The sequence below is a fragment of the Triturus cristatus genome, chromosome 3_2 (assembly GCF_964204655.1).
Source record: "Triturus cristatus chromosome 3_2, aTriCri1.1, whole genome shotgun sequence".
Classification (NCBI taxonomy): Eukaryota; Metazoa; Chordata; class Amphibia; order Caudata; family Salamandridae; genus Triturus; species Triturus cristatus.
The window spans coordinates 1,210,143,847-1,210,161,645 of record NC_140584.1 but is presented as its reverse complement, the minus strand read 5'-3'; the positions used below and the strand labels follow the sequence as shown (position 1 = coordinate 1,210,161,645).

The following is a 17,799-nucleotide window of genomic DNA, read 5'->3' as shown; positions in this document are numbered from 1 at the left end:
AGCAGTTCTAACAAGTGATTCTGATTGCGCATGAAAAGCAGTACTAGCAGGTGATCCTGATTGCGCATGAAAAGCAGTATTAGCAGGTGATTCTGATTGCGCATGAAAAGCAGTACTAGCAGGTGATTCTGATTGCGCATGAAAAGCAGAATTAGCAGGTGATTCTGATTACGCTTGAAAAGCAGTACTAGCAGGTGATTCTGATTTGCGCATGAAAAGCAGTATTAGCAGGTGATTCTGATTGCGCATGGAAAGCAGAACTAGCAGGTGATTCTGATTGCACAGGTGATTCTGATTGCACATGAAAAGCAGAACAAGCAGGTGATTCTGATAATCACCTGGTGCAGCTCCTCACAAGAAATCATAATCACTTGCTACAGCTCCATGTGTACAATCATAATCACCTGGTGCAGCTCCTCACAAGAAATCATAATCACTTGCTACAGCTCCATGTGTACAATCATAATCACCTGGTGCAGCTCATGTTCACAATCAGAATCACCTGGTGCAGCTCCTCACAAGAAATCATAATCACTTGCTACAGCTCCATGTTCACAATCAGAATCACCTGGTGCAGCTCCTCACAAGAAATCATAATTACTTGCTACAGCTCCATGTTCACAATCAGAATCACCTGGTGCAGCTCCTCACAAGAAATCATAATCACTTGCTACAGCTCCAAGTGTACAATCAGAATCACCTGGTGCAGCTCTTGACAAGAAATCATAATCACTTGCTACAGCTCCATGTTCACAATCAGAATCACCTGGTGCTGGTCATCACAAGAAATCATAATCACTTGCTACAGCTCCATGTGTACAATCATAATCACCTGGTGCAGCTCCTCACAAGAAATCATAATCACTTGCTACAGCTCCATGTTCACAATCAAAATCACATGGTGCAGCTCCTCACAAGACATCATAATCACTTGCTACAGCTCCATGTTCACAATCAGAATCACCTGGTGCAGCTCCTCACAAGAAATCATAATCACTTGCTACAGCTCCAAGTGTACAATCAGAATCACCTGGTGCAGCTCTTCACAAGAAATCATAATCACTTGCAACAGCTCCATGTTCACAATCAGAATCACCTGGTGCAGCTCCTCACAAGAAATCATAATCACTTGCTACAGCTCCATGTTCCCAATCAGAATCACCTGGTGCAGCTCCTCACAAGAAATCATAATCACTTGCTACAGCTCCATGTTCACAATCGGAATCACCTGGTGCAGCTCCTCACAAGAAGTCATAATCACTTGCTACAGCTCCATGTGTACAATCATAATCACCTGGTGCAGCTCCTCACAAGAAATGATAATCACTTGCTACAGCTCCATGTTCACAATCAGAATCACCTGGTGCAGCTCCTCACAAGAAATCATAATCACTTGCTACAGCTCCATGTGTACAATCATAATCACCTGGTGCAGCTCCTCACAAGAAATCATAATCACTTGCTACAGCTCCATGTGTACAATCATAATCACCTGGTGCAGCTCCTCACAAGAAATCATAATCACTTGCTACAGCTCCATGTTCACAATCATAATCACCTTGTGCAGCTCCTCACAAGAAATCATAATCACTTGCTACAGCTCCATGTGTACAATCAGAATCACCTGGTGCAGCTCCTCACAAGAAATCATAATCACTTGCTACAGCTCCATGTGTACAATCATAATCACCTGGTGCAGCTCCTCACAAGACATCATAATCACTTGCTACAGCTCCATGTTCACAATGAGAATCACCTGGTGCAGCTCCTCATAAGAAATCATAATCACTTGCTACAGCTCCATGTTCACAATCAGAATCACCTGGTGCAGCTCCTCACAAGACATCATAATCACTTGCTACAGCTCCATGTTCCCAATCAGAATCACCTGGTGCAGCTCCTCACAAGAAATCATAATCACTTGCTACAGCTCCATGTTCACAATCGGAATCACCTGGTGCAGCTCCTCACAAGAAGTCATAATCACTTGCTACAGCTCCATGTGTACAATCATAATCACCTGGTGCAGCTCCTCACAAGAAATGATAATCACTTGCTACAGCTCCATTTTCACAATCAGAATCACCTGGTGCAGCTCCTCACAAGAAATCATAATCACTTGCTACAGCTCCATGTGTACAATCATAATCACCTGGTGCAGCTCCTCACAAGAAATCATAATCACTTGCTACAGCTCCATGTGTACAATCATAATCACCTGGTGCAGCTCCTCACAAGAAATCATAATCACTTGCTACAGCTCCATGTTCACAATCATAATCACCTAGTGCAGCTCCTCACAAGAAATCATAATCACTTGCTACAGCTCCATGTGTACAATCAGAATCACCTGGTGCAGCTCCTCACAAGAAATCATAATCACTTGCTACAGCTCCATGTGTACAATCATAATCACCTGGTGCAGCTCCTCACAAGACATCATAATCACTTGCTACAGCTCCATGTTCACAATGAGAATCACCTGGTGCAGCTCCTCATAAGAAATCATAAACACTTGCTACAGCTCCATGTTCACAATCAGAATCACCTGGTGCAGCTCCTCACAAGAAATCATAATCACTTGCTACAGCTCCATGTTCACAATCAGAATCACCTGGTGCAGCTCCTCATAAGAAATAATAATCACTTGCTACAGCTCCATGTTCACAATCAGAATCACCTGGTGCAGCTCCTCACAACAAATCATAATCACTTGCTACAGCTCCATGTTCACAATCAGAATCACCTGGTGCAGCATCTCATAAGAAATAATAATCACTTGCTACAGCTCCATGTTCACAATCAGAATCACCTGGTGCAGCTCCTCACAAGAAATCATAATCACTTGCTACAGCTCCATGTTCACAATCAGAATCACCTGGTGCAGCTCCTCACAAGAAATCGTAATCACTAGCTACAGCTCCATTTGCACAATCATAATCACTTGCTACAGCTCCATGTGTACAATCACCAGGTACAACTCCTTGTGTACACTCAGAATCACCAGGTACATCTCCTTGTGTACAATCAGAATCAGCAGGTACAGCTCCTTGTGTACAATCAGAATCAGCAGGTACAGCTCCTTGTGTACAATCAGAATCAGCAGGTACAGCTCCTTGTGTACAATCAGAATCAGCAGGTACAGCTCCTTGTGTACAATCAGAATCACCCGGTACGGCTCCTTATGTACAATCAGCATGGCCTGATTCAGTTGTGTGAACCTCAATACGTTTCTTACTCTTGGTGGATCCATCGAAGACGCCCGCCCAGTGGACCCTGAAAAGCCTTACCTTGTCGGACATGAGGGTGGCGATGGAGCGGCCTATCTCATGGTAGTCCATGTTGCTCTGTCTTGGTCCCAGCAGGATGAAGAGGAATCGCACTGGGATGGGAACCTCCAGGACAGACTCCAAGAACACCGACTCGTTGAGCCGGACAAACGCCATGGTGGGCTGCTCCAGGAACTCCACGCAACCTGCACAAGAGGCAAAAGAAACGCGTGACGCGTTGGTCTGGTGCAAAGCGTGCCCCGCTTGAGCAACGCACTGGACCTAGTGTTTCCTACAGAGAAGACATATTATGTTTAGTTTCAATTAAAAACTTTACAATATTCACACAACAAATGATCATAATTGAACTATCAGATGGCTATAGACTGCTTAATTCACACTGGAGAACTTCGATCATTCAATGGCTGGGTTGTGACGTAGGACGCTACTTTGTGAACAAGAGCCGCGCATCCCTATTACAACTTTTCACTGCGCTAACTCTGACTTCCATGAAAGTACACCGACATTGGGTCCCCTTGAGTTTAACTTTGTATGTGATTAATAAACAACATCAAAAGGTTACTGCAATATCCTTATGGTAATAGGAGTTATTGATGAGCCTGGCTAGGAGTTAATGGTTAGCCGGATTAGGACGTGTTGCTTAACATGATTATGCACATGACTACAAGGGCGAGGGGGCCAGAGACCCACAGTCACAATCCCAAATCTAGATTTCTACAAGCTGTGTCAGGAGGGAAACCCATCAAGCGTTACTGTAGTCCTTCTTCTCTTTCATGTATCAATGGTGACTCTAAGAAGCTATGGGGCATATTATCAAGACAGGCGATAAAATTATCGCAACTTTAGCGGCAGAAAACTATAATATGCCCCTAAATGTGACACATTTTCATATTTATTCCTTGAATGATATAATTTCAGTCGTTTTTAATGCATCCAGGACATTGTTTTTTTATGCTAGACAAACAGATAGTTGTACAGAAGGCAGACGGCGCTACAACAGGGGCGAGGAAGCCTCTGATGTCACACAGAGGGACACAACACAAACATGGCAGGAACACTGGGGTCTTAGCAGTAAATGGAAGGGACTCAGCAGAGCAAGGAGAAAGGAAACACGAGGAGACCGTGAACTGGAGGTGTGCTGTCGCCGCCACCTACATGTGCCATGTGTACTGGGGTGTGCAAAATTCACAACATTTGCTTTGGCGTAATTAGGCAAAATGGCAGCAAAATTACGCAAAATTCCACTTATTACTTGAAATGCAAATCTGTAATTTCGCCCTATATTTTAGAGCGCAATACGCCCTTGTGGCAATATTTGGCGCAAGGATACACCGCGAACAGCTGCTCGCATTCTGTTGTTCTTGTGGGTTTGTGGTACATTTATACAGTGAATTACTTGCTCGCGGTACATTTTTACACAAATGGTGCATAATTACGCAAAGTGCTGTAATGCCATACGTTTCATGAAATTGAGCGAATTATGCCAGTGTAAATTACATTTCCTCCATGCCTAATTCTCCAGATGTGGTCCAGTTCCCTTTGAATAAGCTCTCCTTAGCCGGTTCGCTTTATCCCTGGCAAGGGGACATGTCAGGATCCTGAAGCATGTTGTGCTGCAGAAAGCATCAGTAACAAAACAGCACAGTGACTACAGGAGGCTCAGCACGCATAAATCCACCAAATACAGCAGACACGTTCACTCCAGGCAATCAATCAGGGATTTTTTAAACGCGCTACTCACCCATGAGTGTCTCCCGGTGCTGGGAGGCGGGGGGTACGAGCAGCTCCGTAGGTCATTCGACGAGCCAGGTCTTGAGATCCTTTCTGAACTGGTGCAGAGTCGGGCTTCGTCTGATGTGGAGGGGGAGTTTATTCCAGGTCTTGGCTGCAACGTAGGAGAAGGATCTGCCACCCGTTCTGCCCCTGTGGATGCGGGGGACCGTGGCCAGGGTAGGACGGCAGGGCGGAGGTTTCTCTTGGGAGCGTGGAAGGAGATTTGTTCGTTGAGGTATTGGGGTCCGGTGTTATGGAAGGCTTCATAGGCGTGTGTGAGCAGTTTGAAGGTTTATCTTTTTCCGACGGAGAACCAGTGGAGGTCCCGGAGGTTTTGGATGATGTGGTCGTGTCATGGGATGTCGAGGATGAGTCTGGCTGCGGCGTTCTGGACCGTCTGGTGTTCATGAAGGAGTTTTTTGTTGATCTCGGCATACAGGGCATTTCTGGTGTACAGTGTGTTGGTGATGAGCGAGTGGGTGATAGTCTTCCTGGTGTCGGGGGATCCATTTGAAGGTCTTGTGAAGTATGCGGAGGGTGTTGAAGCAAGTGGAAGACACGGCGTTGATCTGGTGGTTCATGGTGAGTGAAGAGTCGAGTATGATGCCGAGGTTGCGAGCATGGTCCATAGGGGTGGGTGGGTTTCTGAAGTTGGGGGCACACCAGGTGTTGTGCCATGCGGAGGGGGTGGAGACGAGGATGAGGACTTCTCTTTTCTCCGAGTTGAGCTTTAGGAAGCTGCTGCTCATCCAGGTTGCAACGTCCTTCATCCCTTCTTGGAAACTACACCTGATGATGTCGGGTTCCTTGGTGAGGGAAAGGATGAGATGGGTGTCGTCGGCATATTAAGCATGGCAGAGACTGATTGGTGCACAAGACTGAAGGCATGGCAGAGGGGAACTTTCAGCCACTTCGAATTAATGTCGCTCAGCTACAGTCTCACCCAAGATTCTCATAATGCATCTATATGTGCAACACATCCACTGCTTTCTGGCGCATGTGTGCCACATCCACTGCTCTCTGGCACATGTGCACTGCTTCCACTGCTCTCTGCCATGCATGCGCTGCATGTGCATCTATTGCGCTCTGCCATGTGTAATGCTAAGCATACACTGCAACTACTGCTCTTTGCTACACATGCACCGCATCCTCTGCTCTCTGTCATACGTGAATTGCATGTGCATCTACTGCTCTCTGCCGTGTGTAATACCAGGCTTACAATGCAGCTAATGCTTTTTGCCATACATGAACAGCATCCGCAATCTCATAATGCATGCATCTATATGTGCAATGCATCCACTGCTCTCTGGCACATATGTGCCCCATCCACTGCTCTATGGCACAAGTGACCACATCCACTGCTCTCTCGCACATGTGTGCCGCATCCACTGCTCTCTGGTGCACTTGCACCGCATCCATTGCTCTCTGGTGCACATGTGCCATAGCCACTGCTCACTGGCACAAGTATTCCACATCCACTGCTCTCTGGCGCATGTGTGCCGCCTCCACTGCTCTCTGGCACAAGTATTCCACATCCACTGCTCTCTGGCACATGTGTGCCGCCTCCACTGCTCTCTGGCACACTTGCACCACATCCACTGCTCTGTGGCACATGTGTGCTGCGTCCACTGCTCTCTGGCACACATGACTACATACACTGCTCTATGGCGCATGTGTGCTGCATCCACTGCTCTCTGGCGCAGGAGCACCACATCCACTGCTCTCTGGTGCACCTGTGCCGTATCCACTGCTCTCTGATGCACAAGTGTCATAGCCACTGCTCGCTGGCGCATGTGTGCTGCATCCACTGCTGTCTGGTGCAGGAGCACCACATCCACTGCTCTCTGGTGCACCTGTGCCGTATCCACTGCTCTCTGATGCACATGTGTCATATCCACTGCTCGCTGGCGCACGTGTGCCGCATCCACTGCTCTATGGTGAATGTGTGCTGCATCCACTGCTCTCTGGCGCAGGAGTACCATCTCCACTGCTCTCTGGTGCACTTGCACTGCATCCACTGCTCTCTGGTGCACGTGTGCCGCCTCCACTGCTCTCTGGTGCACCTGTGCCGTATCCACTGCTCTCTGATGCACATGTGTCATATCCACTGCTCGCTGGCGCACGTGTGCCGCATCCACTGCTCTATGGCGAATGTGTGCTGCATCCACTGCTCTCTGGCGCAGGAGTACCATCTCCACTGCTCTCTGGTGCACTTGCACTGCATCCACTGCTCTCTGGTGCACGTGTGCCGCCTCCACTGCTCTCTGGCGCACTTGCACCACATCCACTGCTCTGTGGCGCATGTGTGCTGCGTCCACTGCTCTCTGGCACACATGACCACATCCACTGCTCTGTGGCGCATGTGTGCTGCGTCCACTGCTCTCTGGCACACATGACTACATCCACTGCTCTATGGCGCATGTGTGCTGCATCCACTGCTCTCTGGCGCAGGAGCACCACATCCACTGCTCTCTGGTGCACCTGTGCCGTATCCACTGCTCTCTGATGCACAAGTGTCATAGCCACTGCTCGCTGGCGCATGTGTGCTGCATCCACTGCTGTCTGGTGCAGGAGCACCACATCCACTGCTCTCTGGTGCACCTGTGCCGTATCCACTGCTCTCTGATGCACATGTGTCATATCCACTGCTCGCTGGCGCACGTGTGCCGCATCCACTGCTCTATGGCGAATGTGTGCTGCAATAATAATACAGTATCTCTAACAAGAGTGAGGGTCTAAGGGATAAAGGTTTAAAGACTCAAACAGTACATAATCCCCAATTCTACATATCTGACCAAAAAAGAACTGTGAGTCTGCCAAATCAAATGACCCAAAGAATTGCTGTATCCCAAATACTATTATAAAGTGTTCGTGTAAAAAAATTATATCACAGTGGATACATATGCATTGGAGATCTATATATGCATAAAAAGGTTCCCATCACCCACTGAAAGTGGCTCGCTTCATCATTTGGGAAACCAGGGATTTCTCGAAAAACCATCCATCACTAGATGAATATTGATAGAGGTTCAGAGATTCTCCCAGATGCAACCATAGATGTGTTGCTCCAATGAAAGGAACCGACCTTCAAAATGATATGAGGTGATGTGTGCAGTGCAAGTGATAAATGTGATGAGTAAAATTGGAAAACAAGGCACAAAAAGATTTTTATTTGGGTGCTGCCTTGATGCCAAATTAAAAACAGTGCTGTGACAGTTTTAAACAAATAACTGTGTTGGATCTGGTCTACATGTTTCAGCTTATAGGTAATTTATACCACAGCTTTCGTCAGGACCACGACAAGCTACTGCATTTAAAGTGAAGAAAGGTAAATCATACAACCTGAACCCTTATTAGTTCTAGGAGAAATTACCTGTTGAGGTGAAAACAGAACACAATGAATAGTAAAACAAGTAGTACAGCAAAACCTTATCAAAGTATAGTGGGTCGCGAAAAATGCACATGAATTATTATTCAGTTTTGCAAAAACACATATTAGTGAAAACATCGTATCAAAAAATTAAGATGTTCATTGTCTCTGAACCTCTATCAATATTCATCTAGTGATGGATGGTTTTTCGAGAAATCCCTGGTTTCCCAAATGATGAAGCGAGCCACTTTCAGTGGGTGATGGGAACCTTTTTATGCATATATAGATCTCCAATGCATATGTATCCACTGTGATATAATTTTTTTACACGAACACTTTATAATAGTATTTGGGATACAGCAATTCTTTGGGTCATTTGATTTGGCAGACTCACAGTTCGAATGTGTTCTGCATCCACTGCTCTCTGGCGCAGGAGTACCATATCCACTGCTCTCTGGTGCACTTGCACTGCATCCACTGCTCTCTGGTGCACCTGTGCCGTATCCACTGCTCCCTGGTGCACGTGTGCCGCCTCCACTGCTCTCTGGCACACTTGCACCACATCCACTGCTCTGTGGCGCATGTGTGCTGCGTCCACTGCTCTCTGGCACACATGACTACATCCACTGCTCTCTGGCACATGTGACCACATCCACTGCTCTATGGCGCGCATGCATCACATCCACCCAGTGCTTAATTTGTGCCGGTGCTTTCCAGTGCTCAGCACTGGCACTTAAATGGTTTCCGGTGCTCGGCACCGACACCTAATTGTCAACACCATTCTTAGAACAGTCCCACATGGTGGAGCTGCTCATCTAATTTAGAGATGAGCAGAAAAACGGTTGTTAGGAATACAAGATACATTAAAATTGCTTGTACCTGCCTCCCCAGCCATTCCTTTAGCTTTGGGGACCAGGAATAATCTGAACTGTCGCATTTACATGCAGGAGAGATGGTTAGTAGTTGTTTTGGCAGCGATGACAGGGGCGATGGGTGGTGCAAGCTGCAGTGGCCTCCTGGTTAGAGCCCTGGCACTTAATGTTTTACAAATTAGGCAATGCATCCACCACTCTCTGCCACACATGCACTACTTCCCCTGCTCTCTGCCATATGTGCCCTGCATCCACCGTCTCTGCCACATGTACACTGCATCTACTGCTCTCTGCCACACGTGCCCCGTATCCTCTGCTCTTTGCCATCCGTCAATTGCATGTGCATCTACTGCTCTCTGCCATGTGTAATGCCATGCATACACTGCATCTACTGCTCTCTGAGATCTGTAATGCCATGCATACCCTGCATCCATCGCTCTCTGCTACATGTGCACTGCTTCCACTGCTCTCTGCCATGCATGCGCTGCATGTGCGTCTACTGCTCTCTGCAAAGCATGCGCTGCATGTGCGTCCACCTCTCTCTGCCATGTGTAATGCCATGCATACACTACATCTACTGCTCTTTGAGATCTGTAATGCCATGCATATCCTGCATCCATCGCTCTCTGCTACATGTGCACTGCTTCCACTGCTCTCTGCCATGCATGCGCTGCATGTGCATCTACTGGGCTCTGCCATGTGTAATGCCATACATGCACTGCTTCCACTGCTCTCTGCCATGCATGCGCTGCATGTGCATCTACTGCTCTCTGCAAAGCATGCGCTGCATGTGCGTCCACCTCTCTCTGCCATGTGTAATGCCATGCATACACTACATCTACTGCTCTTTGAGATCTGTAATGCCATGCATACCCTGCATCCATCGCTCTCTGCTACATGTGCACTGCTTCCACTGCTCTCTGCCATGCATGCGCTGCATGTGTGTCTACTGCTCTCTGCAAAGCATGCGCTGCATGTGCGTCCACCTCTCTCTGCCATGTGTAATGCCATGCATACACTACATCTACTGCTCTTTGCCATACATGCACTGCATCCATCACTCGCTGCCACATGTGCACTGCTTCCACTGCTCTCTGCCATGAATGCGCTGCATGTGCATCTACTGCGCTCTGCCATGTGTAATGTCATGCATGCACTGCATCCAATGCTCTCTGCCATGCATGCGCTGCATGTGCATCTACTGCGCTCTGCCATGTGTAATGGCATGCATGCACTGCATCCAATGCTCTCTGCCATGCATGCGCTGCATGTGCATCTACTGGGCTCTGCCATATGTAATGCCATACATGCACTGCATCCAATGCTCTCTGCCATGCATGCGCTGCATGTGCATCTACTGGGCTCTGCCATGTGTAATGCCATATATGCACTGCATCCAATGCTCTCTGCCATGCATGCGCTGCATGTGCATCTACTGGGCTCTGCCATGTGTAATGCCATATATGCACTGCATCCAATGCTCTCTGCTATGCATGCGCTGCATGTGCATCTACTGGGCTCTGCCATGTGTAATGCCATACATGCACTGCATCCAATGCTCTCTGCCATGCATGCGGTGCATGTGCATCTACTGGGCTCTGCCATGTGTAATGCTATGCATACCCTGCAAAGACTGCTCTTGGCCATACATACACTGCATCCACTATCTCTGCCATATGTGCGGTGCATGTGCGTCTACTGCTCTTTGCCATGTGTAATGCCAGGCAAACACTTCATATACTGCTCTCTGCCATACCTGAAATGCATCCTTCGCTCTCTACCACATGTGTACTGCTTCCACTGCTCTCTACCATACGTACTACTATATATATATTCCATCCTCTATTTTGTGCCATATGTACTGCCATGCGAGTACTGCATCCACTGCTCTTTCCCATATGTTCTTTCCATTCACAACGCTCTGTAATAGGTACTGGCAAATGAATGAACGGAACTTGTAAAGCGCACAGTTACTCCATCAGGAGTGTCCCGGTGATAAAGTTTCACACATGGCTGCACCCGAGGACGACTTAACTCTTAAAAAGCCATGTTTTCAGGTGTTTCTTAAAGGTAGTCAGATCAGTGGATGCTCTCAGAGCCGCCAGAAGTTTGTTCCATGCTTGAGCACCCAGAAGGCTGAAAGATTTTAGGGACGCAGGCGAAGTCAGAAGCGAATGATCTAAGTGCTCTAGTAGGTGCATAGCAACAAGCATGCCTACTGAGATGTCCTTACCATGGAGGGCTTTAAAGTAAATTACCATGGCCCTGAAGTTTATCCGCTTCTCCACTGGAAGGCAGTGTAAGGCCTTGAGATGCGGGGCCATATGACACCTGAGTTTCAGTCTGAGAATCGCCCTAGCCGCCGTGTTTTGCACGGCCTGAAGGCGCTGAAGGAGGTAGTCCAGTAGGCCCAAGTACAGGACATTGGCACAGTCTAATCTAGACGTAACCAGTGCCTGAACCACTGTCTTCCTGGAGTCCGGTGGGAGGAGTGGGAGGAATTTTTTCAGCATACGGAGTAAACCAAAACAGGTTCCCACCAGGGCCTGAACTTGGGAGCTCATAGAAAGAGCGTTATCAATGTAGATGCCCAAATCTTTAACTGTGGTTCGGGCCACGCTAGCGGGGGGATCGTTCCTACGGCCACCATTGGTTCCAATTGCTCACAGAAGGCGGGACAAAGAAAACAATCTCTGATATATGAGGGTTACAGTTGAGCTGGTTCTCCTTCAGCCATTTAAAAATCTTTGGGCGGCAGGATCTGATTGAGTCCCCATCGAAGCCTGTGCCTCTGTCGCATGAAAAAGTCAGCTGTGTGTCATCAGCATATGACACTATCTTGGCACCACCGTTCTCTGCCATACATGCACTCCATTTTACAACACTGTGCCATAAGTACTGCCATACCTACATTGCATGTACCGCTCTCGGCATACATGCTCTGCATCCACCACTCTCTGCTTCGTCAGACAGCATGGACTCAGCATAGTATCCTACGCCGACGACACCCAGCTCATCCTCTCCCTCACGAAGGAACCCGACGCCACCAGACTCAGCTTCTAGGATGGAATGAAAGACGTTGTATTCTGGATGAGCAGCAGCTGTCTGAAGCTCAACTCAGAGAAGACAGAAGTCCTCGTCCTCAGACCCACCCCCCCAGCTTGGGACAACACCTGGTGGCTGTTAGAAATGGCGATTTCTGGTTGGCTAAGGCTTGCGCCAAAGTCAGGCAGAAACCACCACTCTAGTCAGGGCTGGGGAGTTACACGCCAAAGATAACCCCTGCTCACCCCCTTGGTAGCTTGGCACGAGCAGTCAGGCTTATCCCTGAGGCGATGTGTAAAGCGTTTGCGCGCGCACCCAGCAACAACACCCCAGGCCCACCACAAAGGAAACTCCACACAAGGTATTCTATAAAAATAACCTTTGTATTACACAACACATTAGATAAAAACACACACTCTACAATGTGCCAACAGGCACGGGCAGAATTTACAAGGGATTATATGTACAGGGGACAGGGCCACATGGACCGCTGTCCGGAATTAGCACTTTTTAGAACATAGGAATAATACTGTAGTACAAAATAACATATGTAGCACACAACCAGTAATTACTGGTATCAGGTAAGCACCACCTACGCAACCCTAACCACCTTAGGAAAATATTGCGCAGGGAATCAGGACCTCACTAGCACCACCTGTACTAGGGAGAAAACAACCACCTAAGTATCACAATACCTGTAGGGGTCTAAGCACATAAACACATGATGCATAACATTCAGAGGTGTAAAGCAAAGCACATGACGCATAAACACACATTCAGAGGTGCATGGAAGGAACACACATGATGCATAAAACATTCAGAGGTGTAAAAGCAATGGCACATGATGCATCAACACACATTCAGAGGTGCAAGTAGGAACCCAATTGCGCAAAACTCCTATGCCACCACCTGTGGCAGTCCCTGGGCCAACTGGCCTGGAAGGGGCTAGGACGCCCTGCGTTCAACAAGTCAGGGGCAAGGCTGCGCAGGAGGCGCAGTCCAAAGCTCCGAGGGCCCCAACCTAAACGATGCAGCTGCCCACTAAGTGCTGGGCAGCTGGAGAGAAATGAGCGTGGGCACTGCTGTGCCTGTGGAGCCCCCTCTGGACCACAACAATAGGGGCGCCTCGTGGGCTCAGCCAAACAAATGCGCCGTCGTTGGAGTCCCTCTCGGGGGACTCGCGATTGACAAATAATTGCCCCCGTAACGTTGGAGTCACACTGGACTCTGAGGAAATATAGCGCCCCTCGTTGGAGCCTCAACCGGCTCTGAACGAACAATGCCTTCTGGGAGCCTCACAGGCTCTACTACTCCCAGCCCCCGTTGTTGGAGCCTCACGGGGCTCGTGAGCACAGCCCCCTGCACCCCCCAGCAGATGCGCGGAGTCCCCCAGCCCTCTAGGCACTCACCGGCTGCTCGGGGGACTCCCGCGTCGTCTCCGCTCTCCGGGGAAGGCTCCGAGGCTTCTTGACACCGCGGAAGGGGCAGGCACCGACAACGTGCCTCGCGCCCCCTCCGCACAAGCTCCGGCCGTGCTCCTCTCACAGTCCAGCGCAGGGTGGGCTCCCGCCTGGACCTTCACTCTTCCCGGGCACTTCTCCTCGCTGCACAGGAGCGCGGGGTAGGCTCCCGTCCGCTTCCTGTTTCCAAGTTCCGCCCCCACGAAGGCTGCCTGACTTCCGGGTTTCCTCGGCCCGGGCTGCAGCGGTGATCGGAACCCTCCGCAATAAGAGGGGTAGGCTCCCTCGTACATGCAATCCTCGGCGGGGTAGGCACCCGCCGCAGCGATAAGCAAATAAGCGGGGTGGGCACCCGCTTACAGCCTCAGCAATGTCCCTGGCAGGGTGGGCACCTGCCAGGAGACCCTAGAATCGGCAGAAAACGGGGCAAACGCCGGGTGGGCACCGGCTAGCAGAAATAAAGCGCTCCTAGCGCTAGGGATCCAAAGTGAAAGCGCTCTCAGCGCTAAAGCATCAAAAGCACCACAAAGTCCAGCAAGTTCTCCCCTGCATGCAGCAGGGCAGGGGTGGGGGGCAAGGCTGGACCCAGAGCCAGCTCACTGGGCCTCCAGGCAGGGAGGTAGTCCAAGTGGCGGTCCTCTGGTCCAGCGGCAGCAGCAGCAGCCCCCCTCAGGTAAGATCCTGGCAGAGAACAGTTTCTGTGGGGACACAGCCCCATTTTTATACAGGCAAACCCTTTGTTCTGGGTTCAGGGTGAGGGGGAAAACCAGTCGCAGCTGGTTGGGGAGCACCCTTGATGTGCTCAGCCCCTCACTCTATTCACTGGCAGGGCTAGGGTCGTCAGTCGCACCACAGGGGGCGGGGCCAGCATTGTGTTTGGAAAACCCTGTCCTATTCAGGACCCAGGTGGACTCCTCCCACCCATCTAGCTGCTGATCTCCCCATTCACCACTGGGTGACTCATCCTGACACTGGGGAATCCCTAGCCCGTCACATGACACGACCAGCCAATCACGCGACAGACACACTGCACACAGAAGTGCCCACTTCTAGAAGTGGCACTTCCACACTAGGTACATGCACGCCGCACACATCATCGCGCAGCATTCACTCCCACGAGTCCGCACATACCAAACTTGGGCCTGCACACCCCACGCATCAGGAACTACTAGGGACACATACATTCCCCATGCATTCCTATGGGAGGGCAGGCCTATCTCACCACATGCACTCAGAGCGCGCACGCACTTTACCCTGGGACACAGGGAAAGTGCGCAGAAACCAAACAGATCACCACACCAAGTCACCAATAAAAAGCAAAAAAGTTCAGGGGTGAACCTGCCAGAAGGGCCAAGTCCAACACAACCCCCTTCCAGCCAAAACGCAGGGCAGACCAATCACCACCGTGATGGACTTCCCTGCTTGGGGCGATAGAACACGGACGCGGGCCCGCAACTGCAGGGACACCCTCCGGTTCTACGCCACGGTGAACCCATGGAATTCTTTCTAACACCACTGTCTGGACCAACTGGGCTACCCCACTGGTACTCCCAAGCTGTCCGCGGCCAAGACCAGGCCCTAGGCCACCCAGGTGCCACCGGTCTTTGCCTAATCACAGAGTGGGGGGTAGTAACCCCTGGCACATAGCGGCCATTCTCCACTCTTCCTCTCTGAAAGACAGGACTAGACTGCCACTGGTTCTCCAGCCTAGGGTCTACACCCTCAGGCGGACCAGGAGTCTCAGGGAAGGCTCTCCTCCCCTTACCTCTTCTCTTAGGGTTCCTCCTCCTCCGGCGAGGGGTACACCTAGAACGCCATTCCAACCCAGGGTTTAACCCCTCAGGTTGTACCGGGGCCAGAGGTGGGCTCTCCCACCCTCTGCACCCCCTTCCAGAGCCCTGCTCCCTACCAACTGGTGGAATAATTGCCTGGCACTCCAGGACTTCTGGGGATTTCCACTCCATCCCCCTGAGGCTATCAAATGACACATATGTCGAGCGACTGTCTGTCTGGCGCTGATCTCCCGTCCCCTGTCCACCTGACAGTGCGCGGAGATCCCCCAGAACAGAAGTGGTGCCACCCTGGTCACTACACGGGATCCTAGCCCAACTGGGTAGTCCCTGACCCACAGGCTCTTCCACTGGGGAACTCATCCCCCAATCACTCACGCTGGACTCCTGTACCCTCCCTACCGGAGCGGTACTGCCAGACTCCAGAACCACAGGAGCCCTGGTTACAGGTGCTCTAGGTCCTCTACTCACCAGGAGATCTTCCTCAAATGGGCTAACAGGACAGCCTAGGTCCCCAACTTGGTGTTCCCTCATGGAACCATCCAAGTCCTGAGGCAGGGTTTCGTACGTCCGGGGACCCTCGGTCACCCTCTCACTCCTGCTCCACTGAGCCAGGCAGTGAGCCCCTACACCCTCCTCGCTATCCTGGGACCTAGCTGGGCTACACTGAGCCTCCTCCACCACGCTGGGCTGGAGGATCTCTGACCCACTATTGTGGGAATCACTCACTAATGACTCTAGAGGACCTCTAGCACCTTCCCAATGGTCTGCCTTTTCTGCAAGCTCAAATGGCTCAGACAATCCACACCCCAACAGGTGTTGGCGCAACCCCGGCACACAACAACTGAGCAGGTGTTCTTTGAGAACCAGATCATACAGGCCGTTATAAGTACGTTCCGAGTTCTGCTCCACCCAATCGGACAGTGCCTCATTACATCCCTCCAAAAACTCCTCCCAAGACTGGTGAGACAGTTTCCTACTGCCCCTGAATTTCAACCTATACTCCTCCTCTTGGGAAACAGGTACCATACTCGGGGAACTGGGAATGGGACTCTCTGTACTGCACTCTATATCGCTGCCACCACTGGACTCCACCCTCACTGGGGAATCCAGAAAACTACCACTGTGCTCCGCTCCTCCGACCTTGCCCTGGCAGAAACCCTGCGCATCCGCAGAACCAGAGCGGGTGGTAGGGCTGTCTCCTACATCGCGGCAAAGGCCTGGAACAAGCTACCGATCAACATCAGATGGTCCTCCACTCTGCACACATTCAGGAAGAGCCTGAAGACCTTCTTCTGACCTGGAGCTGCAACCCCCCCCCCCCCAGCGCCTTGAGACCCTCACAGGTGGGTAGCCTGTTTCACAGTTCCCTGATTGATTGATTGATTGGTTGGTTTATTAGCACTGCCTCCATCAGTCTGTTCTATATGTACTGCCACACATGCACTGTATCTACTGCTCTCTGAATACATGCAGTGCCTCCACTCCCATCTGAACAGGTGCACCTCATCCACTGCTGTCTGCCGGCAGCGGCCACTGCAGGTAAGAGCGGTGGGCTGTGGGGCCGGGTGGGGGGGATTTTGAGAGACAACCACAAGGGAAAATCAAATAAAAAATTAATTTTCCCTTGTGGTCGTATCTCGAAATCCCCCTCCACCTGGCCCCACCACTTTTTGCCTGCAGCGGCAGTGGCTGCTCTCTGCCTTATGTGCACGGCAGCCATCATTCTGTGCTATATCTACTGCCACACATGCACTGCATCTACTGCTCACTGCATACATACACTGCATCCACACCCGTCTGAACAGGTGCACTGCATCCACCACTCCCTGCCTTATGTGCACGGCAGCCATCATTCTGTGCCATACGTGCAGCCATACATGCACTGCATCCACCGCTCCCTGCCTTATGTGCATGGCAGCCGTCATTCTATGCCATACGTGCAGCCATACATGCACTGCATCTACCGCTCTCTGCAGATGTGCGCTGCATCCGCTCCTCTCTTAGGGTTCGATTCACAAAGGTAAACTGAGACAAAAGTCTAATTTTACGACTTTCGGTTCCACAAAGGACATTTACAAGAAGTACAGTTAAGACTTTTGTCCCAATCTTGGTCTCAGTTAAACCTAAGAGCAAAACTTACGTTCATCTGAGACAAAAGTCTAACTTTACCTCTCGTAAATGCCCTTTGTGCATTTA

At 50.3% G+C, this 17,799-nt stretch overlaps 1 protein-coding gene across 3 annotated transcripts in view; it reads right to left on the bottom strand.

The window, feature by feature from the left end:
• SLC4A3 (solute carrier family 4 member 3) overlaps nt 1–17,799 on the bottom strand; it is a 696,397-nt gene that overhangs the window by 254,258 nt on the left and 424,340 nt on the right. For all 3 annotated transcript variants that reach the window (XM_085650187.1, XM_085650189.1, XM_085650188.1), the window contains one exon: nt 3,291–3,475. In XM_085650187.1, the coding sequence (XP_085506313.1) occupies nt 3,291–3,475 (185 nt within the window). The remainder of the gene's footprint in view (nt 1–3,290; nt 3,476–17,799) is intronic.